The 24531-nt window shown below is 37.1% G+C and overlaps 1 protein-coding gene across 1 annotated transcript; it reads left to right on the forward strand.

Annotated features, from left to right (window-relative positions):
* The first annotated feature begins 367 nt into the window (after positions 1-367).
* Positions 368-13123, forward strand: rpz5 (rapunzel 5). Its single transcript, XM_062064085.1, has 2 exons — positions 368-414; positions 10513-13123. The coding sequence occupies exon 2, from the start codon at positions 10558-10560 to the stop codon at positions 11737-11739; it is 1182 nt and encodes a 393-aa protein (XP_061920069.1). The 5' UTR covers positions 368-414; positions 10513-10557; the 3' UTR covers positions 11740-13123.
* The last annotated feature ends 11408 nt before the right edge of the window (positions 13124-24531 follow it).

Genomic DNA, 24531 nt, shown 5'->3' on the forward strand with positions numbered 1-24531 from the left:
GCGTGACCCACCAATGGCCGTCCATCCCTAATGGCTTCCAGTGAATTTGTTGTTATAGTTGCTGAACAACTCCAGCATGATAAGAAGCTCGGCTCGCCATGCATGCTGGGAAGTTGGAGCAGAGCCGGTGCGGTTGCCGTGGCGACCGGCTGCTCGCCACAACAAGGGGGGTTTTGTCTTGAGGGCTGCGAGTGGCCCCCCCACCTCCCTGTTTGACAACACGCTGCATAGCGAGTGTTATCTCTCTCACGTCCATCGGCGTCTCCCCTGGAATGCTGGGAAAGGATGGAGGAGTTCCAGAGGGGGAGTGACGATGAGGGCGAGAGAGGGCGAGAGAGAGAGAGAGTGCATATATACATCCCAAGGAGGCTGGCGCTCACATTCCCAGCTGGATTACTTGGGAGAACACTTGAGGTGAGTTTTCTTCCTTCTTCATCCTGAACTCTTCAAAGCACCTTATTCACAAAGTGGAAATAGAAAGAATAGAAGACTTTTTTTTTTTTAAATCAATTTTATTTGGATTTGTGAGCGGCAGGTGACCTTTTTGACGTGACAAGCAAAAAATGTCTAAAAAAAAAGAGATGAAAACAGCAGCCACACCATTGTGTGTTCCACTTAAGGTGGCCTAAAATAGAGACTTGAGCGTGTATTACACGTGAGATGTCCAAAAATGTGGAGACTTACCATGTTTCTAGCGACTAACTTCCTGCGAGGATCATGCAACTAGCATTTAAAAGTCCACTTTCCAGCAAGTGTCAAACTAACGAGGCACTGAAAGTTGAAAAGAATGAGGAAGACTTTTTGAAGCGTATGAACGTGTCAGCGTAGTGGTGGAAAGGGTATATTTGAAGGCCACGGTCTGCACAGTCACTCCTCGGGGATTTGATTGCATGTTTGAAAAGCACACAGAGAGAGAGAGCCTCGCCCTTTCTGTCCCGCATCAACAATTACCTTCAAATAACTTTTTATGCTTCACTGCATTTCTGCCTGACAGCAAAAGTGCCCAAAATCCAGACTAAAACCCTAATGGTAATCCTACCGCTCTAATCCATAAAAGTAACCCTCACCCAAATTCTAATCCCTAACTCTAAACCCAACAAAATGTGCTAACCCAAATCCCTAACCTTAATGCTAAACCCAACCCCAACCCCAAACGTAACCCTCATGCCAACCCCACCCTTGACCCTTCTGATGACCCGAATCATGTTCCCTATCCTTAATGCTAAACCTAACTCCAACTCTAATCCTTCTAAATACAGTTATCCCTAACCCTAATCCTAATTTCTAATACTAAACCTAACCCTAACTCTAAATTATACACTTACCTGAACCCTAATGCTAAACCTAACCCTAATCTTTAACTTAACTGCAAACTCTAAACCCAACCCTTTGGCTAATCTTAAACCCAAACACTTCTGATAACCCTAATCAAAATCCTTAACCCTAAATCTAAACCTAACCCCAGTTTGAAACTAAAGTCTAACCCAGGGGTCGGGAACCGTTTTGGCTGAGAGAGCCATAAAAGCCAAACATTTTAAAACGTTTTTCCATGAGAGCCATATGATATTTTTTAACACTAAATACAACTAAATGTGTGCATTTTTAAGTAAGACCAACATTTTTAGAGTATAATAAGTCTCTTATTATTTTGAATAACATTGTTATTCTGAAGCTAACCAATAATTAATGCGACTTCTTGAACAGGTGCGGTAAAAAACGGATGGACGGATTAAAATGCATGAGAATGTTTCATATTTTAAACGTTATTTTTAACACTGTGATTACCAGCGGAATTATTCATTACTTATCGTGTTAAGCAATGTCAGCTAAGATTGATCTGAGAGCCAGATGCAGTCATCAAAAGAGTCACATCTGGCTCTAGAGCCATAGGTTCCCTACCCCTGCTCTAACCCAAACCTTAATGCTAAACGTAACCCTAATGCAATTCTTAATTCCTAACTTTAATGCTAACACTAACCAAACTTAACCCCAACTATTTTGCTAATCTTAAACCCAAACCCTTCTGATAACTCTAATCATAATTCCTAACCACTACGCTAAACCTAACCTAACAACTTTGAGCAAGGTGACAGGAACCCTGCCACACAAAAAAACGACAAATGTGCCGCCTTGCTTTACGGCATATGTCACTCCCCCTTTCCACATCCGTTACTATCAAGGTAGAAGCTGCAAAACAACCAAAGAAAGGAAAAGTTTTGCCTGAGCAGACAAGAAAAAGAAAAAGGGGAGGCTACCCAGATAAAAGGACAATGAAGGATCAACATTGGCCCGGCTTTCACTGGCTGGTGTGAGCTCAAAGACCAGGAGAGTCTGCTTGGTTCTGTTCCTGCTGGACTAGTAGGTGACTTTCCATGTTCAACTCAAAATGCTAATGCTAATGTTAGCTATGGGAAATGTGTGTAGTAGCAATAAATAGCTTGATAGTTGGCAGTTCCACACGGACACGCAACAACTCAAAAGTACTTTATGAAGACAAAAACAATGCCATGACTGCAAAGCGCAAATGTTAGGTTTGAGTCAAATAAGTCGGTTCCTACTGTGGAAAGTTCAGTCTTACTGAATCATCGTGTGATTATCCTGTCAGTTTGGAAGTATGTGACAGTCCTTTCTGAGATGTGGGAAATGTGCTCTTCCTTCAGGCAGAAAAATACTGCTTTGGTCCACTGGCGCCGCCAAAATCAACCAAAACTGAAAGTTCTCAATTGGAGCTTCAACTCTGATCCTAAACCCTAACACCAACTCTAAACCCAAGCCCTTTGCTCGTCTTAAACCCAAACCCTTTTGATAACTCCAATCCGAATCCCTAACCTGAATGCTAAACCTAACCCCTAAAAGTATGACTAACCCTAATCCTAAACCCTAACCTGACCCCAACTCTAAACCCAAGCCCTTTGCTCGTCTTAAACCCAAACCCTTTTGATAACTCCAATCAGAATCCCTAACCTGAATGCTAAACCTAACCCCTAAAAGTATGACTAACCCTAATCCTAAACCCTAACCTGACCCCAACTCTGAACCCAACCCTGATATCAATCCTAATCCCTAACCCTTAGATAACCCTAATCATTATCCCAAACCCCAACGCATAACCTAACCCCAACTTTAAGAGTACAAGTTTAAGAACCTCAAAGCGATTCCAAAGGAGAACAATCATGGTAAACTTTTGGAACTTCAATGATCAATGACATCATCGTATTCATCTCATTATGTCAATGACAAATGATCAATGACATCATCGTATTCATCTCATTATGTCAATGACAAATCATTCAACTATATTATCAATTATTCTTGATGGATTTAAATGGTGTGCCAATTGAGAACAGGAAGTAAATATAAATATAGATATCATCTAAATAGAAAAGGGGTAGGATTCAACCTCTTCTTCTGTACGTGGGCTTAGGTTTGTGCAGCCCTGATGTACAGTAGATGTACAGTAGATGTACAGTAGATGTGTGCGGTACAGTAGATGTACAGTAGATGTGTGCGGTACAGTAGATGTACAGTAGATGTGTGCTGTACAGTAGATGTGTGCGGTACAGTAGATGTACAGTAGATGTACAGTAGATGTGTGCTGGGAAGACTGATTAAGGATCAAAGGCTACGTTTTATCATAAAGAGGCGTGTCCTCTCCTTCCTGACTTCATGAACTATGATGGTCTATACCTATTTGTCCTTTCACATAGCAAACTATGATGGTCTATACCTATTTGTCCTTTCACATACCAAACTATGATGGCCTATACCTATTTGTCCTTTCACATAGCAAACTATGATGGCCTATACCTATTTGTCCTTTCACATAGCAAACTATGATGGTCTATACCTATTTGTCCTTTCACATAGCAAACTATGATGGCATTCACCCATATGTCCGTTCACATCCCAAACACATAACATCCATGTGTATATACCCATTTGTCCTTTCACATAGCAAACTATGATGGCATATAACCATTTTTCCTTTCACATAGCAAACTATGATGGTCTATACCTATTTGTCTTTTCACATACCAAACTATGATGGCCTATACCTATTTTTCCTTTCACATAGCAAACTATGATGGTCTATACCCATTTGTCCTTTCACATACCAAACTATGATGGCCTATACCTATTTGTCCTTTCACATAGCAAACTATGATGGTCTATACCTATTTGTCCTTTCACATAGCAAACTATGATGGTCTATACCCATTTGTCCTTTCACATAGCAAACTATGATGGTCTATACCTATTTGTCCTTTCACATAGCAAACTATGATGGTCTATACCTATTTGTCCTTTCACATAGCAAACTATGATGGTCTATACCTATTTGTCCTTTCACATAGCAAACTATGATGGTCTATACCTATTTGTCCTTTCACATAGCAAACTATGATGGTCTATACCTATTTGTCTTTTCACATAGCAAACTGTGATGGTCTATACCTATTTGTCTTTTCACATAGCAAACTATGATGGTCTATACCTATTTGTCCTTTCACATAGCAAACTATGATGGTCTATACCTATTTGTCTTTTCACATACCAAACTATGATGGTCTATACCTATTTGTCCTTTCACATAGCAAACTATGATGGTCTATACCTATTTGTCCTTTCACATAGCAAACTATGATGGTCTATACCTATTTGTCTTTTCACATACCAACCTATGATGTTCTATACCTATTTGTCCTTTCACATAGCAAACTATGATGGTCTATACCTATTTGTCTTTTCACATACCAAACTATGATGGTCTATACCTATTTGTCCTTTCACATAGCAAACTATGATGGTCTATACCTATTTGTCCTTTCACATAGCAAACTATGATGGTCTATACCTATTTGTCCTTTCACATAGCAAACTATGATGGTCTATACCTATTTGTCCTTTCACATAGCAAACTATGATGGTCTATACCTATTTGTCCTTTCACATAGCAAACTATGATGGTCTATACCTATTTGTCCTTTCACATAGCAAACTATGATGGTCTATACCTATCTGTCTTTTCACATAGCAAACTATGATGGTCTATACCTATTTGTCCTTTCACATAGCAAACTATGATGGTCTATACCTATTTGTCTTTTCACATAGCAAACTATGATGGTCTATACCTATTTGTCTTTTCACATAGCAAACTATGATGGTCTATACCTATTTGTCTTTTCACATAGCAAACTATGATGGTCTATACCTATTTGTCTTTTCACATAGCAAACTATGATGGTCTATACCTATTTGTCCTTTCACATAGCAAACTATGATGGTCTATACCTATTTGTCTTTTCACATAGCAAACTATGATGGTCTATACCTATTTGTCTTTTCACATAGCAAACTATGATGGTCTATACCTATTTGTCTTTTCACATAGCAAACTATGATGGCATTTACCCATATGTCCGTTCACATCCCAAACACATAACATCCATGTGTATATACCCATTTGTCCTTTCACATCGCAAACACATGTTTGAGTGTGTTGCGGCCCGAGTGGTGACGTGATTACCAGGTTGGACAAGTGCAGCGCTGACTTTTGTCTTGTCTTTTTTTAATCCTGCCAGGCTTTTTGGGTGTGCCTTTTTTTCCCTAACACAATATTGACTCCCCGAGCGAAGCAGCAAGTTAGATCATGTCTCAGCGGAACATAAGACTTACCAGGAATAAACCACCTCCTCTGTGAACATCTGGCTTTGCTTTAGCCTTTGGGGGTGGACAATGACCAGAGAGTGCAGCCATGTTGCGTCACAACTCCTTAGCTCCATGTTGATATTTGCAGTGGGCGGACATCCGTGTGTAGGGACGGCAATGGATGAGATCTTTACCATTTATATTCCATTTTCCATTCTGCTTAACGATTCGGTTGATTAGCATCAACGTTGTTTAGTTTAGAAGAAACATGAGTGCATAAACACAACAGTTAAAGTAGCAGCAGTGTGAACAAACTAGTTGACTTTATTTGTTTATTTAACTTTTTAACCATTTTACCACCAACAATACTCCATTTACATGCCCTGACCTGACAAGTAAGCAAACATGAGTGATATTGTTATTACAAGTAAGCAAACATGAGTGATATTGTTATTACAAGTAAACAAACATGAGTGATATTGTTATTACAAGTAAGCAAACATGAGTGATATTGTTATTACAAGTAAACAAACATGAGTGATATTGTTATTACAAGTAAGCAAACATGAGTGATATTGTTATTACAAGTAAACAAACAGGAGTGATATTGTTATTACAAGTAAACAAACAGGAGTGATATTGTTATTACAAGTAAGCAAACATGAGTGATATTGTTATTACAAGTAAACAAACATGAGTGATATTGTTATTACAAGTAAGCAAACATGAGTGATATTGTTATTACAAGTAAACAAACATGAGTGATATTGTTATTACAAGTAAGCAAACATGAGTGATATTGTTATTACAAGTAAACAAACATGAGTGATATTGTTATTACAAGTAAGCAAACATGAGTGATATTGTTATTACAAGTAAACAAACATGAGTGATATTGTTATTACAAGTAAGCAAACATGAGTGATATTGTTATTACAAGTAAACAAACAGGAGTGATATTGTTATTACAAGTAAGCAAATATGAATGATATTGTTATTACAAGTAAACAAACATGAGTGATATTGTTATTACAAGTAAACAAACATGAGTGATATTGTTATTACAAGTAAGCAAACATGAGTGAAATTGTTATTACAAGTAAGCAAACAGGAGTGATATTGTTATTACAAGTAAGCAAACATGAGTGAAATTGTTATTACAAGTAAACAAACATGAGTGATATTGTTATTACAAGTAAGCAAACATGAGTGAAATTGTTATTACAAGTAAGCAAACATGAGTGATATTGTTATTACAAGTAAACAAACAGGAGTGATATTGTTATTACAAGTAAACAAACAGGAGTGATATTGTTATTACAAGTAAGCAAACATGAGTGATATTGTTATTACAAGTAAACAAACAGGAGTGATATTGTTATTACAAGTAAGCAAACATGAGCGATATTGTTATTACAAGTAAACAAACAGGAGTGATATTATTATTACAAGTAAACAAACAGGAGTGATATTGTTATTACAAGTAAGCAAACATGAGTGAAATTGTTATTACAAGTAAGCAAACATGAGTGATATTGTTATTACAAGTAAACAAACATGAGTGATATTGTTATTACAAGTAAGCAAACATGACTGATATTGTTATTACAAATAAACAAACATGAGTGATATTGTTATTACAAGTAAACAAACATGAGTGATATTGTTATTACAAGTAAGCAAACATGAGTGATATTGTTATTACAAGTAAACAAACAGGAGTGATATTGTTATTACAAGTAAACAAACAGGAGTGATATTGTTATTACAAGTAAACAAACAGGAGTGATATTGTTATTACAAGTAAGCAAACATGAGTGATATTGTTATTACAAGTAAACAAACAGGAGTGATTTTGTTATTACAAGTAAACAAACAGGAGTGATATTGTTATTACAAGTAAACAAACAGGAGTGATATTGTTATTACAAGTAAGCAAACATGAGTGATATTGTTATTACAAGTAAACAAACATGAGTGATATTGTTATTACAAGTAAACAAACAGGAGTGATTTTGTTATTACAAGCGCTGACGCAGACGGGCTATTTTAACGGTGCATTGATAACAGTGTGCTAATGCTAGCTTAGCTGCTATTGTTGACACCCTGCTGCTTCTGCTTGGTCTCAAACTTGCTAAAAGTCAATTCTAGATTATAATTCATGCATCTCTCACCTGCTAGTAGACACATGTGGCCATGGACTAGGGTTGCTACACATGTGACCATGGACTAGGGTTGCTACACATGTGACCATGGACTAGGGTTGCTACACATGTGGCCATGGACTAGGGTTGCTACACATGTGACCATGGACTAGGGTTGCTACACATGTGGCCATGGACTACGGTTGCTACACATGTGACCATGGACTAGGGTTGCTACACATGTGGCCATGGACTAGGGTTGCTACACATGTGACCATGGACTAGGGTTGCTACACATGTGGCCATGGACTAGGGTTGCTACACATGTGGCCATGGACTAAGGTTGCTACACATGTGACCATGGACTAGGGTTGCTACACATGTGGCCATGGACTAGGGTTGCTACACATGTGACCATGGACTAGGGTTGCTACACATGTGACCATGGACTAGGGTTGCTACACATGTGGCCATGGACTAGGGTTGCTACACATGTGACCATGGACTAGGGTTGCTACACATGTGGCCATGGACTAGGGTTGCTACACATGTGACCATGGACTAGGGTTGCTACACATGTGGCCATGGACTAGAGTTGCTACACATGTGACCATGGACTAGGGTTGCTACACATGTGGCCATGGACTAGGGTTGCTACACATGTGACCATGGACTAGGGTTGCTACACATGTGACCATGGACTATGGTTGCTACACATGTGGCCATGGACTAGGGTTGCTACACATGTGACCATGGACTAGGGTTGCTACACATGTGACCATGGACTAGGGTTGCTACACATGTGACCATGGACTAGGGTTGCTACACATGTGGCCATGGACTAGGGTTGCTACACATGTGACCATGGACTAGGGTTGCTACACATGTTTCCATGGACTAGGGTTGCTACACATGTGACCATGGACTAGGGTTGCTACACATGTGGCCATGGACTAGGGTTGCTACACATGTGACCATGGACTAGGGTTGCTACACATGTGACCATGGACTAGGGTTGCTACAATTGTGGCCATGGACTAGGGTTGCTACACATGTGACCATGGACTAGGGTTGCTACACATGTGGCCATGGACTAGGGTTGCTACACTTGTGGCCATGGACTAGGGTTGCTACACATGTGACCATGGACTAGGGTTGCTACACATGTGACCATGGACTAGGGTTGCTACACATGTGGCCATGGACTAGGGTTGCTACACATGTGACCATGGTCTAGGGTTGCTACACATGTGGCCATGGACTAGGGTTGCTACACATGTGGCCATGGACTAGGGTTGCTACACATGTGACCATGGACTAGGGTTGCTACACATGTGACCATGGACTAGGGTTGCTACACATGTGGCCATGGACTAGGGCTGCTACACATGTGGCCATGGACTAGGGTTGCTACACATGTGACCATGGACTAGGGTTGCTACACATGTGACCATGGACTAGGGTTGCTACACATGTGACCATGGACTAGGGTTGCTACACATGTGACCATGGACTAGGGTTGCTACACATGTGACCATGGACTAGGGTTGCTACACATGTGGCCATGGACTAGGGTTGCTACACATGTGACCATGGACTAGGGTTGCTACACATGTGACCATGGACTAGGGTTGCTACACATGTGGCCATGGACTAGGGTTGCTACACATGTGACCATGGACTAGGGTTGCTACACATGTGGCCATGGACCGTCAGGCTGGTCGACATTCATAGATCAGAATTGAAAGTGGCCCCTGTGGTGCAGAGCATAAGTCCTACTTCTACAAATCAGAGGCTTTGGGTTCAAATCTCGGACAAAATAGGGGTAGCAGGATCTGGAGACATTTATGTTTTGAAAATGCCAAAACTGTTCATTTTAACGAAAAAATAATAGTTGAACAATTGATGTCCCATCATTTAGTTTCAGTACAAAACATGCTATAAATTGAATTCAAGTTTGATGAAGAAAGTATGGAGATTGTTTGAAAATGTAATGGGGGATGGGCTCCAAATACAATTCTGCTCCCCCAAATGAGCCCGTGGCAGCCCAGCATGTGATGCAATACTTTCATGTTTACAGTTAACAATAGCAGGTTTTACAACAAGGTGTGTTAGTCAGTTAATTAATTACAGAAAATAACGTCTTGCCGGTGGTGGAGATTGACTTCCGCCTGGAAAGGAGAGATCATGTATTCAAAGTTATTACATTCTGTAAGCGCTAATGTTTCTCTATATTTGTAGTATTTCCTCCCTCTGATGGAATATGAACTTTGCAATTGTTGTTAGCTGACCTGTTGTCACACTTCCTCGTGAAGGACTCATGCGGCGCTTAGGTGCCCAGGCATCGATAAGGGAATGGCAACAAAAATGTCAAATGATTCCGAGGATTTAAAACACTGGAAGCCAGTTCTCAACTAGAACTGGTTTGCTATTCCCATCCCCTAATGTGTGTGTGTGTCTGTGTGAGATTGTGAGGGTCACAAAAATGAAACGGCAAGTGCAGACATGACCTGAGGCGCTCTGCGTGTCAGGACAATGTCCCTCTCAAGCTTCTTGCTTTCCAAATTCTAACCCACGGCATGACTAGCAACTTTTCGGCGAGCCCCGGCTCACTTCTTTTAAATGTGCCAGAGGTGACCAACTTTAGGATTGCAAACGGTGGGCCAGGGCGCAGCACCTTACAAATGACACATTTCTCGCTTTGTCTTCTTTTTAGAAACATCTCCAGCTCAGGGTCATTGAGCAAGCAAGATTCCCAACCATGGACAGTGTGGCAAATTGGCTGGTGGAGAACAGGGACAAGATCGAGAAAGGGGTGGACATCATGGGTCAAGCCGCGGAGGTGCTGGCCGCCACCGTGGGTCAGATCCACCCCATCCTGGAGGCCGTATTTATGGCCTCGGCGGAGATCCTCAACAACCCCGAGAGCAAAGAGGCCATCTACCTGACTAAGAAGATAGAAGAGGTCAACGAGAAGGTGTTGGGCATCCAGAATGAGATTGATAAAATTGCTCTGGAGCTGCAGAGGACGTCCATGAACAAGCAGAACTTTGACCGTGAGGCTCAGATGCTCGGCCAGTACGAAAAGTTCCAGGAGTTTCTCAACGCCAAGCCAGACTGGAAAGTGAAAAAGAAGGAGAAGTTCCTCAAGTATTACGAGAACACAGACGGCGACTTGAACTTGGACGCTCTCTACAACGCCGTCATGGGAGAGAACACCTCAGGCGATCCCATGCTGGACACGGTGGTTGCCACAGAGCAGAGGAGCAGGAGGGCGGTGGAGGAATTCTGCGCTTCGCTGAAGAAGCTTTTCGTCGTCGGCCTCATCGCCATCATGGGCTACGCCGCCCTCAAGGAGGGCGCGGTGGAGATGGACTTGATGACCAAGTGGCAGACACGAATGGAGGCGGTGGAGAAAAGGATGAAAACCGCAGTGGATCATTGCACAGAGACCTTTATGGACCAGGCCAAAATGGACCTGGAGAAACAGCTGGAGGGGAACCCCGGCACAGTCAATGAAGACTTCACCCGAGCACTGCTGGACTCCCTCGTGAAGAAGTACGACTGGGTCAAGTGGTCGGTCCGAGCCTTCAACAGCAAGGAGCGCATCTTCTTCTACAACTGGCTGGCAGGGAAGAAGTCCCACGGCAGCGGCGGCGCCAGCTGGTTTGACATGACCACCAGCAACAAGATCAAAGTGGTGGTGTCCTTTTGCGTGGACCCTCAGCCCATCGACAAGATCCAGATCAGGGAGCAGATCGAGAAGCAAAAACTTAAGGGAAACATGATGGCGGTGGCGCTGACTCTGAACAAATGCTTCCCCAACTGCCTGGTGCACGCCGTCAGCCACTACAAGGAGGTGGTGGAGTCCAACAACTTCAGCGTGGAGACCTACTACTATGGCAAACACAAACCAGCCTTCTTGTGCATCCACCCGCAGTAGGCGGAGTAGACAGCATCGTCTCAGTAAAGATCTTTAATGGATTCCTGCTAATGTGGAGTAATGAGATCTGCCTGGACTCTGTGTAACTTCACTCTTGTTAATACAGTGGGACACGCTTAAGTTGACAACACTTATTTGTCATCAGCCGTTGAGGAAAATGGGGGAAAAAAATCATTCGTTATTACTTGGGATAGGTAACAAATTCAGTAGTTTTATAGGTGCCAACCGAATTCCGTCGGTACTACCAGGTACCGATTCGCTTAAATCAGAATGTACCATATTTTAATACCTTTGTTGAATGTGATGTCGTGTTCGGTTGCAAACTCAGCACCAGCTCCAGCACTTGGCAGGGAAATAAGCAGTTAAGCGCTCAGAGCGGACTCAGACGGACAAATTCTACATGATAGTACAATTTTTCCTGCTAGCAAAGCCAAAAGAAGGCACTTGACAGTACATCAAGGCTCCACTTTTAAACATGCGCTAGCTCAATGCTAGTTTACATGGGATATGCCATATGCATGCTACTGATTAGCATAAGCAATTTTACATGGCAATGTCAACACCTCCTAATGTTTTCAATCAAAACTACAACTAAATGCACGTAACAATCAAACAGGTGTTTCACATTTATTAGCCCATAATCTCACAAACCGGCCTACCTGTGCATCCACCCGAGAAGACCGCATGGTCTCAGTAAAGATCTTTAATGGATTCCTGCTAATGTCGAGTAATGAGATCTGTAACTTCACTCTTGTTAATACAGTGGGACACGCTTAAGTTGACAACACTTATTTGTCAACAGCCCGCAATATGCACAAACAAAAAGGTTCAAAAAGCCTTTATATTTACTTGGACAGGTACCAAATTCAGTACTTTTATCAGTACCAACCTAATTCCGTCAGTACTACCAGATACCGATTCACGTCTAAAATCAAACGGTACCATATTTTGATAACTTTGTCGTGTTAAGATTCTGCCAAATTGCCTCTCAGTAAATGTGACCATTTTTCCTGCCAACAAAGCAAGAAAGAAGGCGCTTGAAAGTACAGTGAGGGTCCACTTTTGAAAAGGTGCTAGCTCAATGCTACTTTACATTGGATATGCCATATTCCTGTTACTTATTAGCATGAGCAGGTTTGTCATTAAAAAAAAAAAAAAAAATCAAAATCACAACCAAGATGCACGTAATAATCAAACAACTTGTGTGGGATAAGTACAATACTTACAGTATAAAAACTTTGTAGGACTCAACACAAGACAAGACTGGCACATTCAACTTAATAGCAAAGACTACTTCCTGACTATGACAAGACACAGTAGTCTATACACTGCATCTACTAATTAATATATATATATATATATATATATATATATATATATATATATATATATATATATATATATATATATATATATATATATATATATATATATATATATATATATATATATATATATATATATATATATATATATATATATATATATATATATATATATATATATATATATGTGTGTGTGTATGTGTGGGAAAAAATCACAAGACTATTTCATCTCTACAAGCCTGTTTCATGAGGGGTTTTCCTCAATCCTCAGGAGATTGAGGAAAACCCCTCATGAAACAGGCCTGTAGAGATTAAATAGTCTTGTGATTTTTTCCCACACATACATATTACGCTCTACCACGGTATCGAGCACTATTTTTTTGGATAATCTAATTAAGACATATATATATATATATATATATATATATATATATATATATATATATATATATATATATATATATATATATATATATATATATATATATACTTAGACTCAGAGGTGTTAAAAAGGAAGATATGCAGTTTTCTTTATTAACAGTATTAAATATTAAATTTAGAACAAATAATATTGTATTATTTAAAAGTCATTATTGTCAAGACTTGGTCTGTGGCGTGGTTTGTTCTCCCGTGGTGCAAAGGAATTGGACCAAACGTGGCGTGCAGGTGAGGACATGTTTAATACATCACCTCAAAAAAGGCTCGAAAGGGGATGAACAAAAGGCGCGCACAATGGCGGAAGTACAAAACTAGACTATGAAAACAAAACACTAGCACAAAGGCAAAAAAACTATGAACAATAACCAAACTTACTTGACATGGATCATGAGGGTGAACAGAGTCACGTCGCCAGGCCGACTGCCTGGCAACAATGGCCTTAAATACTGGTGACATGATTAGTGAAAACGTGAGACAGGTGCGTGACAAGACAGGTGAAAACTAATGGGTGACCATGGAAACCAAACCAAACAAGGAAATGCAACCAGGAACTAAAAAAAGAGCCCAAAACCCAAGCAAAACAAAAACATGATTAACACAGACATGACAATTATTTATTAACAGATGAACACACACAAAACTATCAAAAATTGCTAGCGTTGAATTGGTAGCATACGGGTCGGAATGTAACAGGGAGCCATCACTAATTGTCGGCCATCAATGTGTAAACAATGGTAAGTTTCTGTTATGTCAACAGCCGCTAATGTCAACCGTCTGAGTGGCGTCAACATAAACGGGTTCCACTGTATAACAGGTCTATACACACTTCATTCAAGTGTTCAGCGCGGAACTGCCGAGCCAGAAATGTCCACTCCTATTTGTCGTCATCAGTGGTGGAGCTTTGAAGTTTGTATGGCAGTGGGATTGTATGTCAAATATGAATGATATGATCAAATGTAACGGGGCAACATTCACAAATAAACATTTGTCAGCCAAGTCTATTGTGTCATTAACCAACAAAACAAGGGCTTATTGTGAAAAGCTTGTGATCTCCAGTGCTCTATGGTTATCGTTACACTTTCCCTTCCCAGTAAGTGGTGACGAACACCGCAACAAGTGTGCTTTGAAGAAGGATGCTTTGAACTCACATTTTGTTGGGCTCTTGAGGCATATTTTTCCATAAAGTTGTGTTTGAACTCTAAATTGTACCACGTTTCTCATCCAAGATGACGCCCCAATTATGTCGCTGAGTGTCTGAGCAGGACTCCTATTGATTTTGAAGACCAAAGATGATGTGTTCATTTTGTCCGCATCTCACATTTTCTGTGTTATTTTCATTCGGTGCAATTTTCTACCTCGACATTAGGGAGGATACCATGTAATGTTCTTTTTTACCACATGAATGTATACAAAAAAGATACTTATTGTGCTGTCTTTTCAGTAAAACAACAACAAAATGCTCTTATCAAATGTGTTATAAGACGTTTAGCCACGCTAAATCGGAAATGTCAGTACGTGACAGTTGGCCGCCAACCTGTGTATGTCCACTGCACACGTGCAATGTGTTTAATGAACAATGAAGGCTGCAAAGAAGACAGTTGTAGGTGGGATCAGTGTATTAGCAGCGGACTACAGCAACACAACCAGGAGGACTTTGTTGGAGCGCTAGCCGCGCTAGCCGCCGACCTCACCTTGACTTCCTATGTCTCCGGGCCGCCAAACGCATCGGGTGAAGTCCTTCGTCCTTCTGCCGATCGCTGGAACGCAGGTGAGCACGGGTGTTGATGAGTAGATGAGGGCTGGCTGGCGTAGGTGGAGAGCTAATGTTTTTAGCATAGCTCTGTGAGGTCCCGTTGCTAAGTTGCTAAGTTAGCTTCAATGGCGTCGTTAGCACAGCATTGTTAACCTTCGCCAGCCTGGAAAGCATTAACCGTGTATTTACATGTCCACGGTTTAATAGTATTGTTGATTTTCTATCTATCCTTCCAGTCAGGGGTTTATTTCTTTGTTTCTATATGCAGTTAAAGCAAGATGCTATCACGTTAGCTCATAGCTAAAGCATTTCGTGGATTGTATTGTCGTGGAGATAAAAGGCACTGAATGTCCATTTCGCGTTCTCGACTCTCATTTTCAAGAGGATATAGTATCCCAGGTGGCTTAAAATACAAATCTGTGATACACAATAGAAAAAGGAGAGTGTGGAATCCAATGAGCCAGCTTGTACCTAAGTTACGGTCAGAGCGAAAAAAGATACGTCCTGCACTGCCTCTCAAGTCCTTCACTGTAACGTTCCTCATCTACGAATCTTTCATCCTCGCTCAAATTAATGGGGTAATCGTCACTTTCTCGGTCCGAATCTCTCCCGCTCCATTGTAAACAACGGGGAATTGTGAGGAATACTAGCTCCTGTGACGTCACGCTACTTCCGCTACAGGCAAGGCTTTTTTTTTTATCAGCGAGCAAAAGTTGCGAACTTTATCGTCGATTTTCTCTACTAAATCCTTTCAGCAAAAATATGGCAATATCGCGAAATGATCAAGTATGACACATAGAATGGATCTGCTATTCCCGTTTAAATTTTAAAAAAGCATTTCAGTAGGCCTTTAAATAGAGTCTCTGATGAGCAACAGGTGCGCGTACAAGGCAGGTGAGAATCATAAGTAACCACGGTGACTAAAACAAACCCCCGAAGTGCACAAAACAACTAAGGAAGTCCAAAAATGAACAGAACATAACTAAACAAAATATGATCCGACCACATCATAATACATCACAGTTTCATATAATTTCACTTTACAGGAGTAGGAAGAAGTAAAGCTTATTTAATCCTTCCCCTTTCCCACTTCATACAAATATATACATCATTTACTGACCTTTTTATAATAAAATATCTGTGAATTAGTACAAACAACAGTTTTGTAATATGTAATTAATTAATTCAGTCATTATTAATATACTGAGATGAATAATATCTTATTTTCGATAATTCTTCTTCTTTGTACTTTGTAAGCAATATTCATTTGAACAACCTCTTAGAGTGGATCATATCAGTACAATGTTTACCTTCTTCACTTCATCCATTCCGTCATTTAATTCTACATCATTTTAGCTGTTTGCAATTTTACCAAATCATCGAACTTTAATATTTTTGACTCAATAAAAAAAAGTGTCTGTATGTTCTCTATATCCAACATTATGTATCAGTCTAATTACATTTTTTTGTAACACGGTTAACGAATGTAGCGCACATTTGTAGTTGTTTCCCCACATTTCTGCACAATAACTCAGATATGGTAATACTATAGTAGCGAGCAGTAGAGAATGTGAAGTGATTTGTTAAACCAAATATTGTGTTTTTTTCCATATACAACAACCTATCTGGACTCCATAAGAGAATCGATAAGGAATCGGTTCGATAAGAGGATTCGATAATAGGCTCGAACTCCATAATTTCTTATCAAACATCATCCCTACTGGTGAGTGCTTTCAACCGGAAGTACAAGTGCTGTTCCATCTTCAATTAGTCCATACCATTTCTTTCTCTATATTTTTCATTGATCAATCCAAGCAACGTTTGTAAGTTTTACAGAATAACTTCAACTATTCATACTTACTAAACTGTCCCATGCGTGATGTCTGTAGAAGTGTTTTTATGCATATTTGCATCATATGGTAATCAAGCTAGCGTTGTTAGCATTAGCGTTTACGAGTGACCGCGTTAGTATTAGTAAATGACCATGGGATTCTTTTTGTTTTGTTTCAGTTTCACAAATTCCTCAGTGAATTCCCCAAAACGTCAGCGTGGAGTTATTGAGTCTGTTTGGCTGATTGGAGAGCTAGCTTGCGCAGCTAGTGGGTCCATGACCATGACTTCTGTTTTGTTTGATCAGCCGTTTTACTGCCGTGTTACAGACACCGTTTGGACACAATTAAAGTATGTAAATAACATTTACAAAATCTTTCTGTGTAAATAACTCATTTCACGACATATACTGTATATCTGTGGCTTATAGTGCGGTGCCTTTAATATATAGAAACATATTTGTTTTCTTCAATAATATAGCTAATATACCGGTGTGCTCTGTAGTCCAAAAAATACGGTCATTGACGAGCACAAATCAAATTTCCCAGAAGTGGCTTGACTTCAAATTTCTGGATCTGATTTCAAGAAGTGCAAAAAAAATCAACATCTCAAGATCATAAAGAATTATACCTGAAAGTAAGTTTTATTATCTTTACTTATAGTTCTATAAGTAAAGATATATCTGTCCTTATGAAGTCAATCTGAACATTTAATCATAGCAGCCATTAAAATCCCCAACAATTGTGTAACATTTCCCCCAGAAACAAACCTCCACTATGGTTGGATAGTATCATAGCAACGCACAATTATTCACCCTAAATTGTGTTTTATATCTTTTTAAACTATTGAAAAAAGGATGGTCTCTCAGTAGCATAAGTACACTCTGGTCGCAGATACCTTGTGTGGCAACTTGAGTGTCTAAAAAATAGTTTATGAAGGGAACAAAAGCCCCATGAAGATTCTAGCGGGAACTCTCGTTCAACCCTTTTTCAATTACGCATGCACCTCCTGGTACCCTAGCACCTCCAAAACCCTCAAATCTAAACTCCAAACATCCCAGAACAAGCTAGTCAGGTTACTTCTAGACCTCCACCCCAGATCACACCTCACTCCTACCCACTTCTCTAAAGTGGGCTGGCTCAAGGTGGAGGACAGAGTTAAACAACTTGCACTGAGCCTGGTCTATAAAATCCGCTACACCTCCCTGATACCGAAGTACATGTCAAACTACTTCCTTAATGACCGCCATAACCACAACACCAGGGGGAGCTCCACTAACCACGTTAAACCCAGATTCCCATCTAACAAAGATCTTAACTCATTCTCTTTCTATGCCGCATCAATGTGGAATGCACCCCCAACAGGTATAAAAGAAAGGGCATCTCTATCCTCCTTCAAAAGCGCACTAAAAGAACATCTCCAGGCAACTTCAACCCTAAACTAACACCCTCCCTTCCACATCCCACCTCCCCAGATTGTAAACAATCAAATGTATATACTTGTTCTTATGCTATGTGAACTCACTATGTTCTCTGCTGGCTGTACATATCCTACCAAGTCACACCTACACCGTTTCAATGTCCATTTCTCTGATGATGCAATTGTTGATGACTGAAGTGCTGATACCAACCAAACCCTCCTCATCCCACCCCCGGATTGTAAATAATGTAAATAATTCAATGTATATACTGTGATGATTAACTTGTGTGATGACTGTATTATGATGATAGTATATATTTGTACCATGGGTTGAGTATGTGGACCCCGACTTAAACAAGTGTAAAAACTTATTGGGGTGTTACCATTTAGTGGTCAATTGTACGGAATATGTACTGTACTGAATCTACTAATAAAAGTTTCAATCAATCAATCAATCAAATAGTGGCAACACTGCATGATTGAACTTCTTTAAGGTATCATTTGGAACAAAAAAAAACATTACAATTTATAGGGAATTTGTGTATGTTCAGTTAACTGATGAAATAATTGATTAAGTAATTAGATTTAATGGAAAATACATTGTTTTAGATTGCTTTTTCACAAAAGGTGTTATCTGTTGAAAACCCCATTTGAGAAGTCAAGGAAATATAGAAGTTATTAAATGTTTCTGTTAATTGTAATGTCGCTAATTAACTTCATTTGATAATAAAAAATGATGATTAATCAAGTTATTTTCTTTGGGTTACTGAACTAATCCATTTGTTGTTGTTTTTTCATGCATTTTTTACAAATAAGGGAGCTATGCTGTTTTGAAGTTCATTTTCTTGTAGGTGACATTTCTCTACATCCATCCATTTTCTACCGCTTGTCCCTTTCAATTCAATACAAAAACAAGCGGCAATCAACTTTTGCCTTGAAAATCATTTTTTTCTTTAAAAAAAAATGTTTGTTTTGAAAATCAACTTTTACCTTGAAAATCATTTTTTGTCATGAAAATCAACTTTTACCTTGAAAATCATTTTTTTTCTTTTAAAAAAAAATGTTTGTCTTGAAAATCAACTTTTACTTTGAAAATAATTTTTTGTCATGAAAATCAACTTTTACCTTGAAAATCATTTTTTGTCATGAAAATCAACTTTTACCTTGAAAATCATTTTTTTCTTTAAAAAAAATTTTTTGTCTTGAAAATCAACTTTTACCTTGAAAATCATTTTTTGTCATGAAAATCAACTTTTACCTTGAAAATCATTTTTTGTCATGAAAGTCAACTTTTACCTTGAAAATCATTTTTTTCTTTCAAAAGAAATGTTTGTCTTGAAAATCAACTTTTACCTTGAAAATCATTTTTTTCTTTAAAAAAAAATTTTTGTCTTGAAAATCAACTTTTACTTTGAAAATCATTTTTTGTCATGAAAATCAACTTTTACCTTGAAAATCATTTTTTGTCATGAAAGTCAACTTTTACCTTGAAAATCATTTTTTTCTTTCAAAAGAAATGTTTGTCTTGAAAATCAACTTTTACCTTGAAAATCATTTTTTTCTTTAAAAAAAAATGTTTGTCTTGAAAATCAAATTTTACCTTGAAAATCATTTTTTTCTTTAAAAAAAAAAGTTTTGTCTTGAAAATCAACTTTTACCTTGAAAATCATTTTGTCATGAAAATCAACTTTTACTTTCAAAATCATTTTTTTCTTCAAAAAAAAAATGTCTTGAAAATCAACTTTTACCTTGAAAATCATTTTTTGTCATGAAAATCAACTTTTACCTTGAAAATCATTTTTTTCTTTCAAAAGAAATGTTTGTCTTGAAAATCAACTTTTACCTTGAAAATCATTTTTTGTCATGAAAATCAACTTTTACCTTGAAAATCATTTTTTGTCATGAAAATCAACTTTTACCTTGAAAATCATTTTTTTCTTTCAAAAGAAATGTTTGTCTTGAAAATCAACTTTTACCTTGACAATCATTTTTTGTCATGAAAATCAACTTTTACCTTGAAAATCATTTTTTGTCATGAAAATCAACTTTTACCTTGAAAATCATTTTTTTCCTTAAAATCAACTTTTACCTTGAAAATCATTTTTTGTCATGAAAATCAACTTTTACCTTGAAAATCATTTTTTGTCATGAAAATCAACTTTTACCTTGAAAATCATTTTTTGTCATGAAAATCAACTTTTACCTTGAAATTCATTTTTTTCTTTAAAAAACATTTTTTTGTCTTGAAAATCAACTTTTACCTTGAAAATATTTTTTTGTCATGAAAATCAACTTTTACCTTGAAAATAATTTTTTGTCATGAAAATCAACTTTTAACTTGAAAATCATTTTTTTCTTTAAAAAAAATGTTTGTCTTGAAAATCAACTTTTACCTTGAAAATAATTTTTTTCTTTAAAAAAAAATGTGTGTCTTGAAAATCAACTTTTACCTTGAAAATCATTTTTTGTCATGAGAATCAACTTTTACCTTGAAAATCATTTTTTGTCATGAAAATCAACTTTTAACTTCAAAATCATTTTTTTCTTTAAAAAAAATGTTTGTCTTGAAAATCAACTTTTACCTTGAAAATCATTTTTTGTCATGAAAATCAACTTTTACCTTGAAAATAATTTTTTGTCATGAAAATCAACTTTTACCTTGAAAATAATTTTTTGTCATGAAAATCAACTTTTACCTTGAAAATCATTTTTTTCTTTAAAAAAAAAAGTTTGTCTTGAAAATCAACTTTTACCTTGAAAATCATTTTTTGTCATGAAAATCAACTTTGACCTTAAAATACATTTTTTTCTTTAAAAAAAATGTTTGTCTTGAAAATCAACTTGGTAGCTTCCTTTCAAATGTGGTCTATCACAAAGTTTTGAGTACAATTGGAAAGTTGTTTTCTAAGCTATTTGCTTGGTGAGATATTTTGCATTTGAATGTTTGTGTCGTGTACCTATTCATCCATCCATCCATTTTTTACCGCTTGTCCCTTCATTCAAATGTGCAGGATTCGGTGGCAGCCTACTTCCGGGTTGATGGAGGATGACGCAATGTAGTCAGGACTGTACCATTTGTATTAAAGTGAAGGGGGAGCACTTCCATTGTGACTTAAAAATAAACTACACACCTCTGTCAGCACTCCTAATAAAACAATACGGTTATCATAAATACCTTCTTTTCAGTACTTTTCAGTCTGTCGAGTGGCTACTAAGTGGCAGACCGGCGACAAAAGTCACTTGTTGAGTCTCACCGTCCATGTTGGGTGCGCCGCTGTGACGTCACGATCACGTGACCGGAAAAGGACAATGCCGAGTGGAAAAGTTTTAGTTTTTTTTAATGTTTTTATTAATTTTGTATGAAACAATTAACACACAAACAGTTTATGTTGACAATATACAGAAGGCACTTGCGGTGTATTACAGTAGGTTGACCATGTACAAGGAAAAAGTGTTAAGGAAAGTAAGGTGAGAGACAATACACTTTTAAATGAAAATACAACAATTGAGCAAAGTCAATAAGGATGAAAAGACAGTCATTTAAAGGCCTTTCCATTTTTTACCATTTTCCCAAATGTTATAATGAATTTAAAATGATTAAAGCAATTCAGGTTTGGCTTGAAGAAATCAGCTTGTGTGTATAAAAGAAGGAGCTTGCAACATATTAACATTAATAATCATTTTTAGGTGGCTCTCCTTCATAAATGTACCAAATTCTTCTTTGCAGTATTTGCAGTATATATATATATATATATATATATATATATATATATATATATATATATATATATATATAGTACAGTACACAGTAATGAAAACACAGTTGTTCTACTAACTTTACTTTATGGGTTATAGATAAAGCTATGGCTAACTTTATGGGTTATAGATAAAGCTATGGTTAACTTTATGGGTTATAGATAAAGCTATGGATAACTTTATGGGTTATAGATAAAGCTATGGATAACGGAGACATATATAATAGTCTCCTTTTCAGGTGAGAGAGGACGCTAAAGGCACGCCCACAATATAGTTGTCCGGCTGGAAATCGGGAGATTTTCGGGAGAGGCACTGAAATTCGGGAGTCTCTCGGAAAATTCGGGAGGGTTGGTAGATATGAATTCTACATGCTTTTGTCTCTACACTGTTTCTGCTTGCAAGTGGTCTCTGTGTGTGTGCGTGTGTGTGTGTTGATGTTGAGTGTAAAAATGTTGACATTTTCAAGTGGTAAGAACCAGTGTTCCAATCAAGTCATATTAACATTTAGACAATCAAGTCTTATTAACATTTAGACAATCAAGTCTTATTAACATTTAGACAATCAAGTCTTATTAACATTTAGACAATCAAGTCTTATTAACATTTAGACAATCGAGTCTTATTAACATTTAGACAATCAAGTCTTATTAACATTTAGACAATCAAGTCTTATTAACATTTAGACAATCAAGTCTTATTAACATTTAGACAATCAAGTCTTATTAACATTTAGACAATCAAGTCATATTAACATTTAGACAATCAAGTCATATTAACATTTAAGACAATCAAGTCTTATTAACATTTAGACAATCAAGTCTTATTAACATTTAGACATCAAGTCATATTAACATTTAGACAATCAAGTCTTATTAACATATAGACAATCAAGTCTTATTAACATTTAGACAATCAAGTCTTATTAACATTTAGACAATCAAGTCTTATTAACATTTAGACAATCAAGTCATATTAACATTTAGACAATCAAGTCTTATTAACATTTAGACAATCAAGTCTTATTAACATTTAGACAATCAAGTCATATTAACATTTAGACAATCAAGTCATATTAACATTTAGACAATCAAGTCTTATTAACATTTAGACAATCAAGTCTTATTAACATTTAGACAATCAAGTCATATTAACATTTAGACAATCAAGTCTTATTAACATTTAGACAATCAAGTCTTATTAACATTTAGACAATCAAGTCTTATTAACATTTAGACAATCAAGTCTTATTAACATTTAGACAATCAAGTCATATTAACATTTAGACAATCAAGTCTTATTAACATTTAGACAATCAAGTCTTATTAACATTTAGACAATCAAGTCTTATTAACATTTAGACAATCAAGTCATATTAACAGTTAGACAATCAAGTCTTATTAACATTTAGACAATCAAGTCTTATTAACATTTAGACAATCAAGTCTTATTAACATTTAGACAATCAAGTCTTATTAACATTTAGACAATCAAGTCTTATTAACATTTAGACAATCAAGTCTTATTAACATTTAGACAATCAAGTCTTATTAACATTTAGACAATCAAGTCTTATTAACATTTAGACAATCAAGTCATATTAACATTTAGACAATCAAGTCTTATTAACATTTAGACAATCAAGTCTTATTAACATTTAGACAATCAAGTCTTATTAACATTTAGACAATCAAGTCTTATTAACATTTAGACAATCAAGTCATATTAACATTTAGACAATCAAGTCTTATTAACATTTAGACAATCAAGTCTTATTAACATTTAGACAATCAAGTCTTATTAACATTTAGACAATCAAGTCTTATTAACATTTAGACAATCAAGTCATATTAACAGTTAGACAATCAAGTCTTATTAACATTTAGACAATCAAGTCTTATTAACATTTAGACAATCAAGTCTTATTAACATTTAGACAATCAAGTCTTATTAACATTTAGACAATCAAGTCTTATTAACATTTAGACAATCAAGTCTTATTAACATTTAGACAATCAAGTCTTATTAACATTTAGACAATCAAGTCTTATTAACATTTAGACAATCAAGTCTTATTAACATTTAGACAATCAAGTCTTATTAACATTTAGACAATCAAGTCTTATTAACATTTAGACAATCAAGTCTTATTAACATTTAGACAATCAAGTCATATTAACATTTAGACAATCAAGTCTTATTAACATTTAGACAATCAAGTCTTATTAACATTTAGACAATCAAGTCTTATTAACATTTAGACAATCAAGTCTT

Source organism: Entelurus aequoreus, linkage group LG11, assembly GCF_033978785.1.
Source record: "Entelurus aequoreus isolate RoL-2023_Sb linkage group LG11, RoL_Eaeq_v1.1, whole genome shotgun sequence".
Lineage (NCBI taxonomy): Eukaryota > Metazoa > Chordata > Actinopteri > Syngnathiformes > Syngnathidae > Entelurus > Entelurus aequoreus.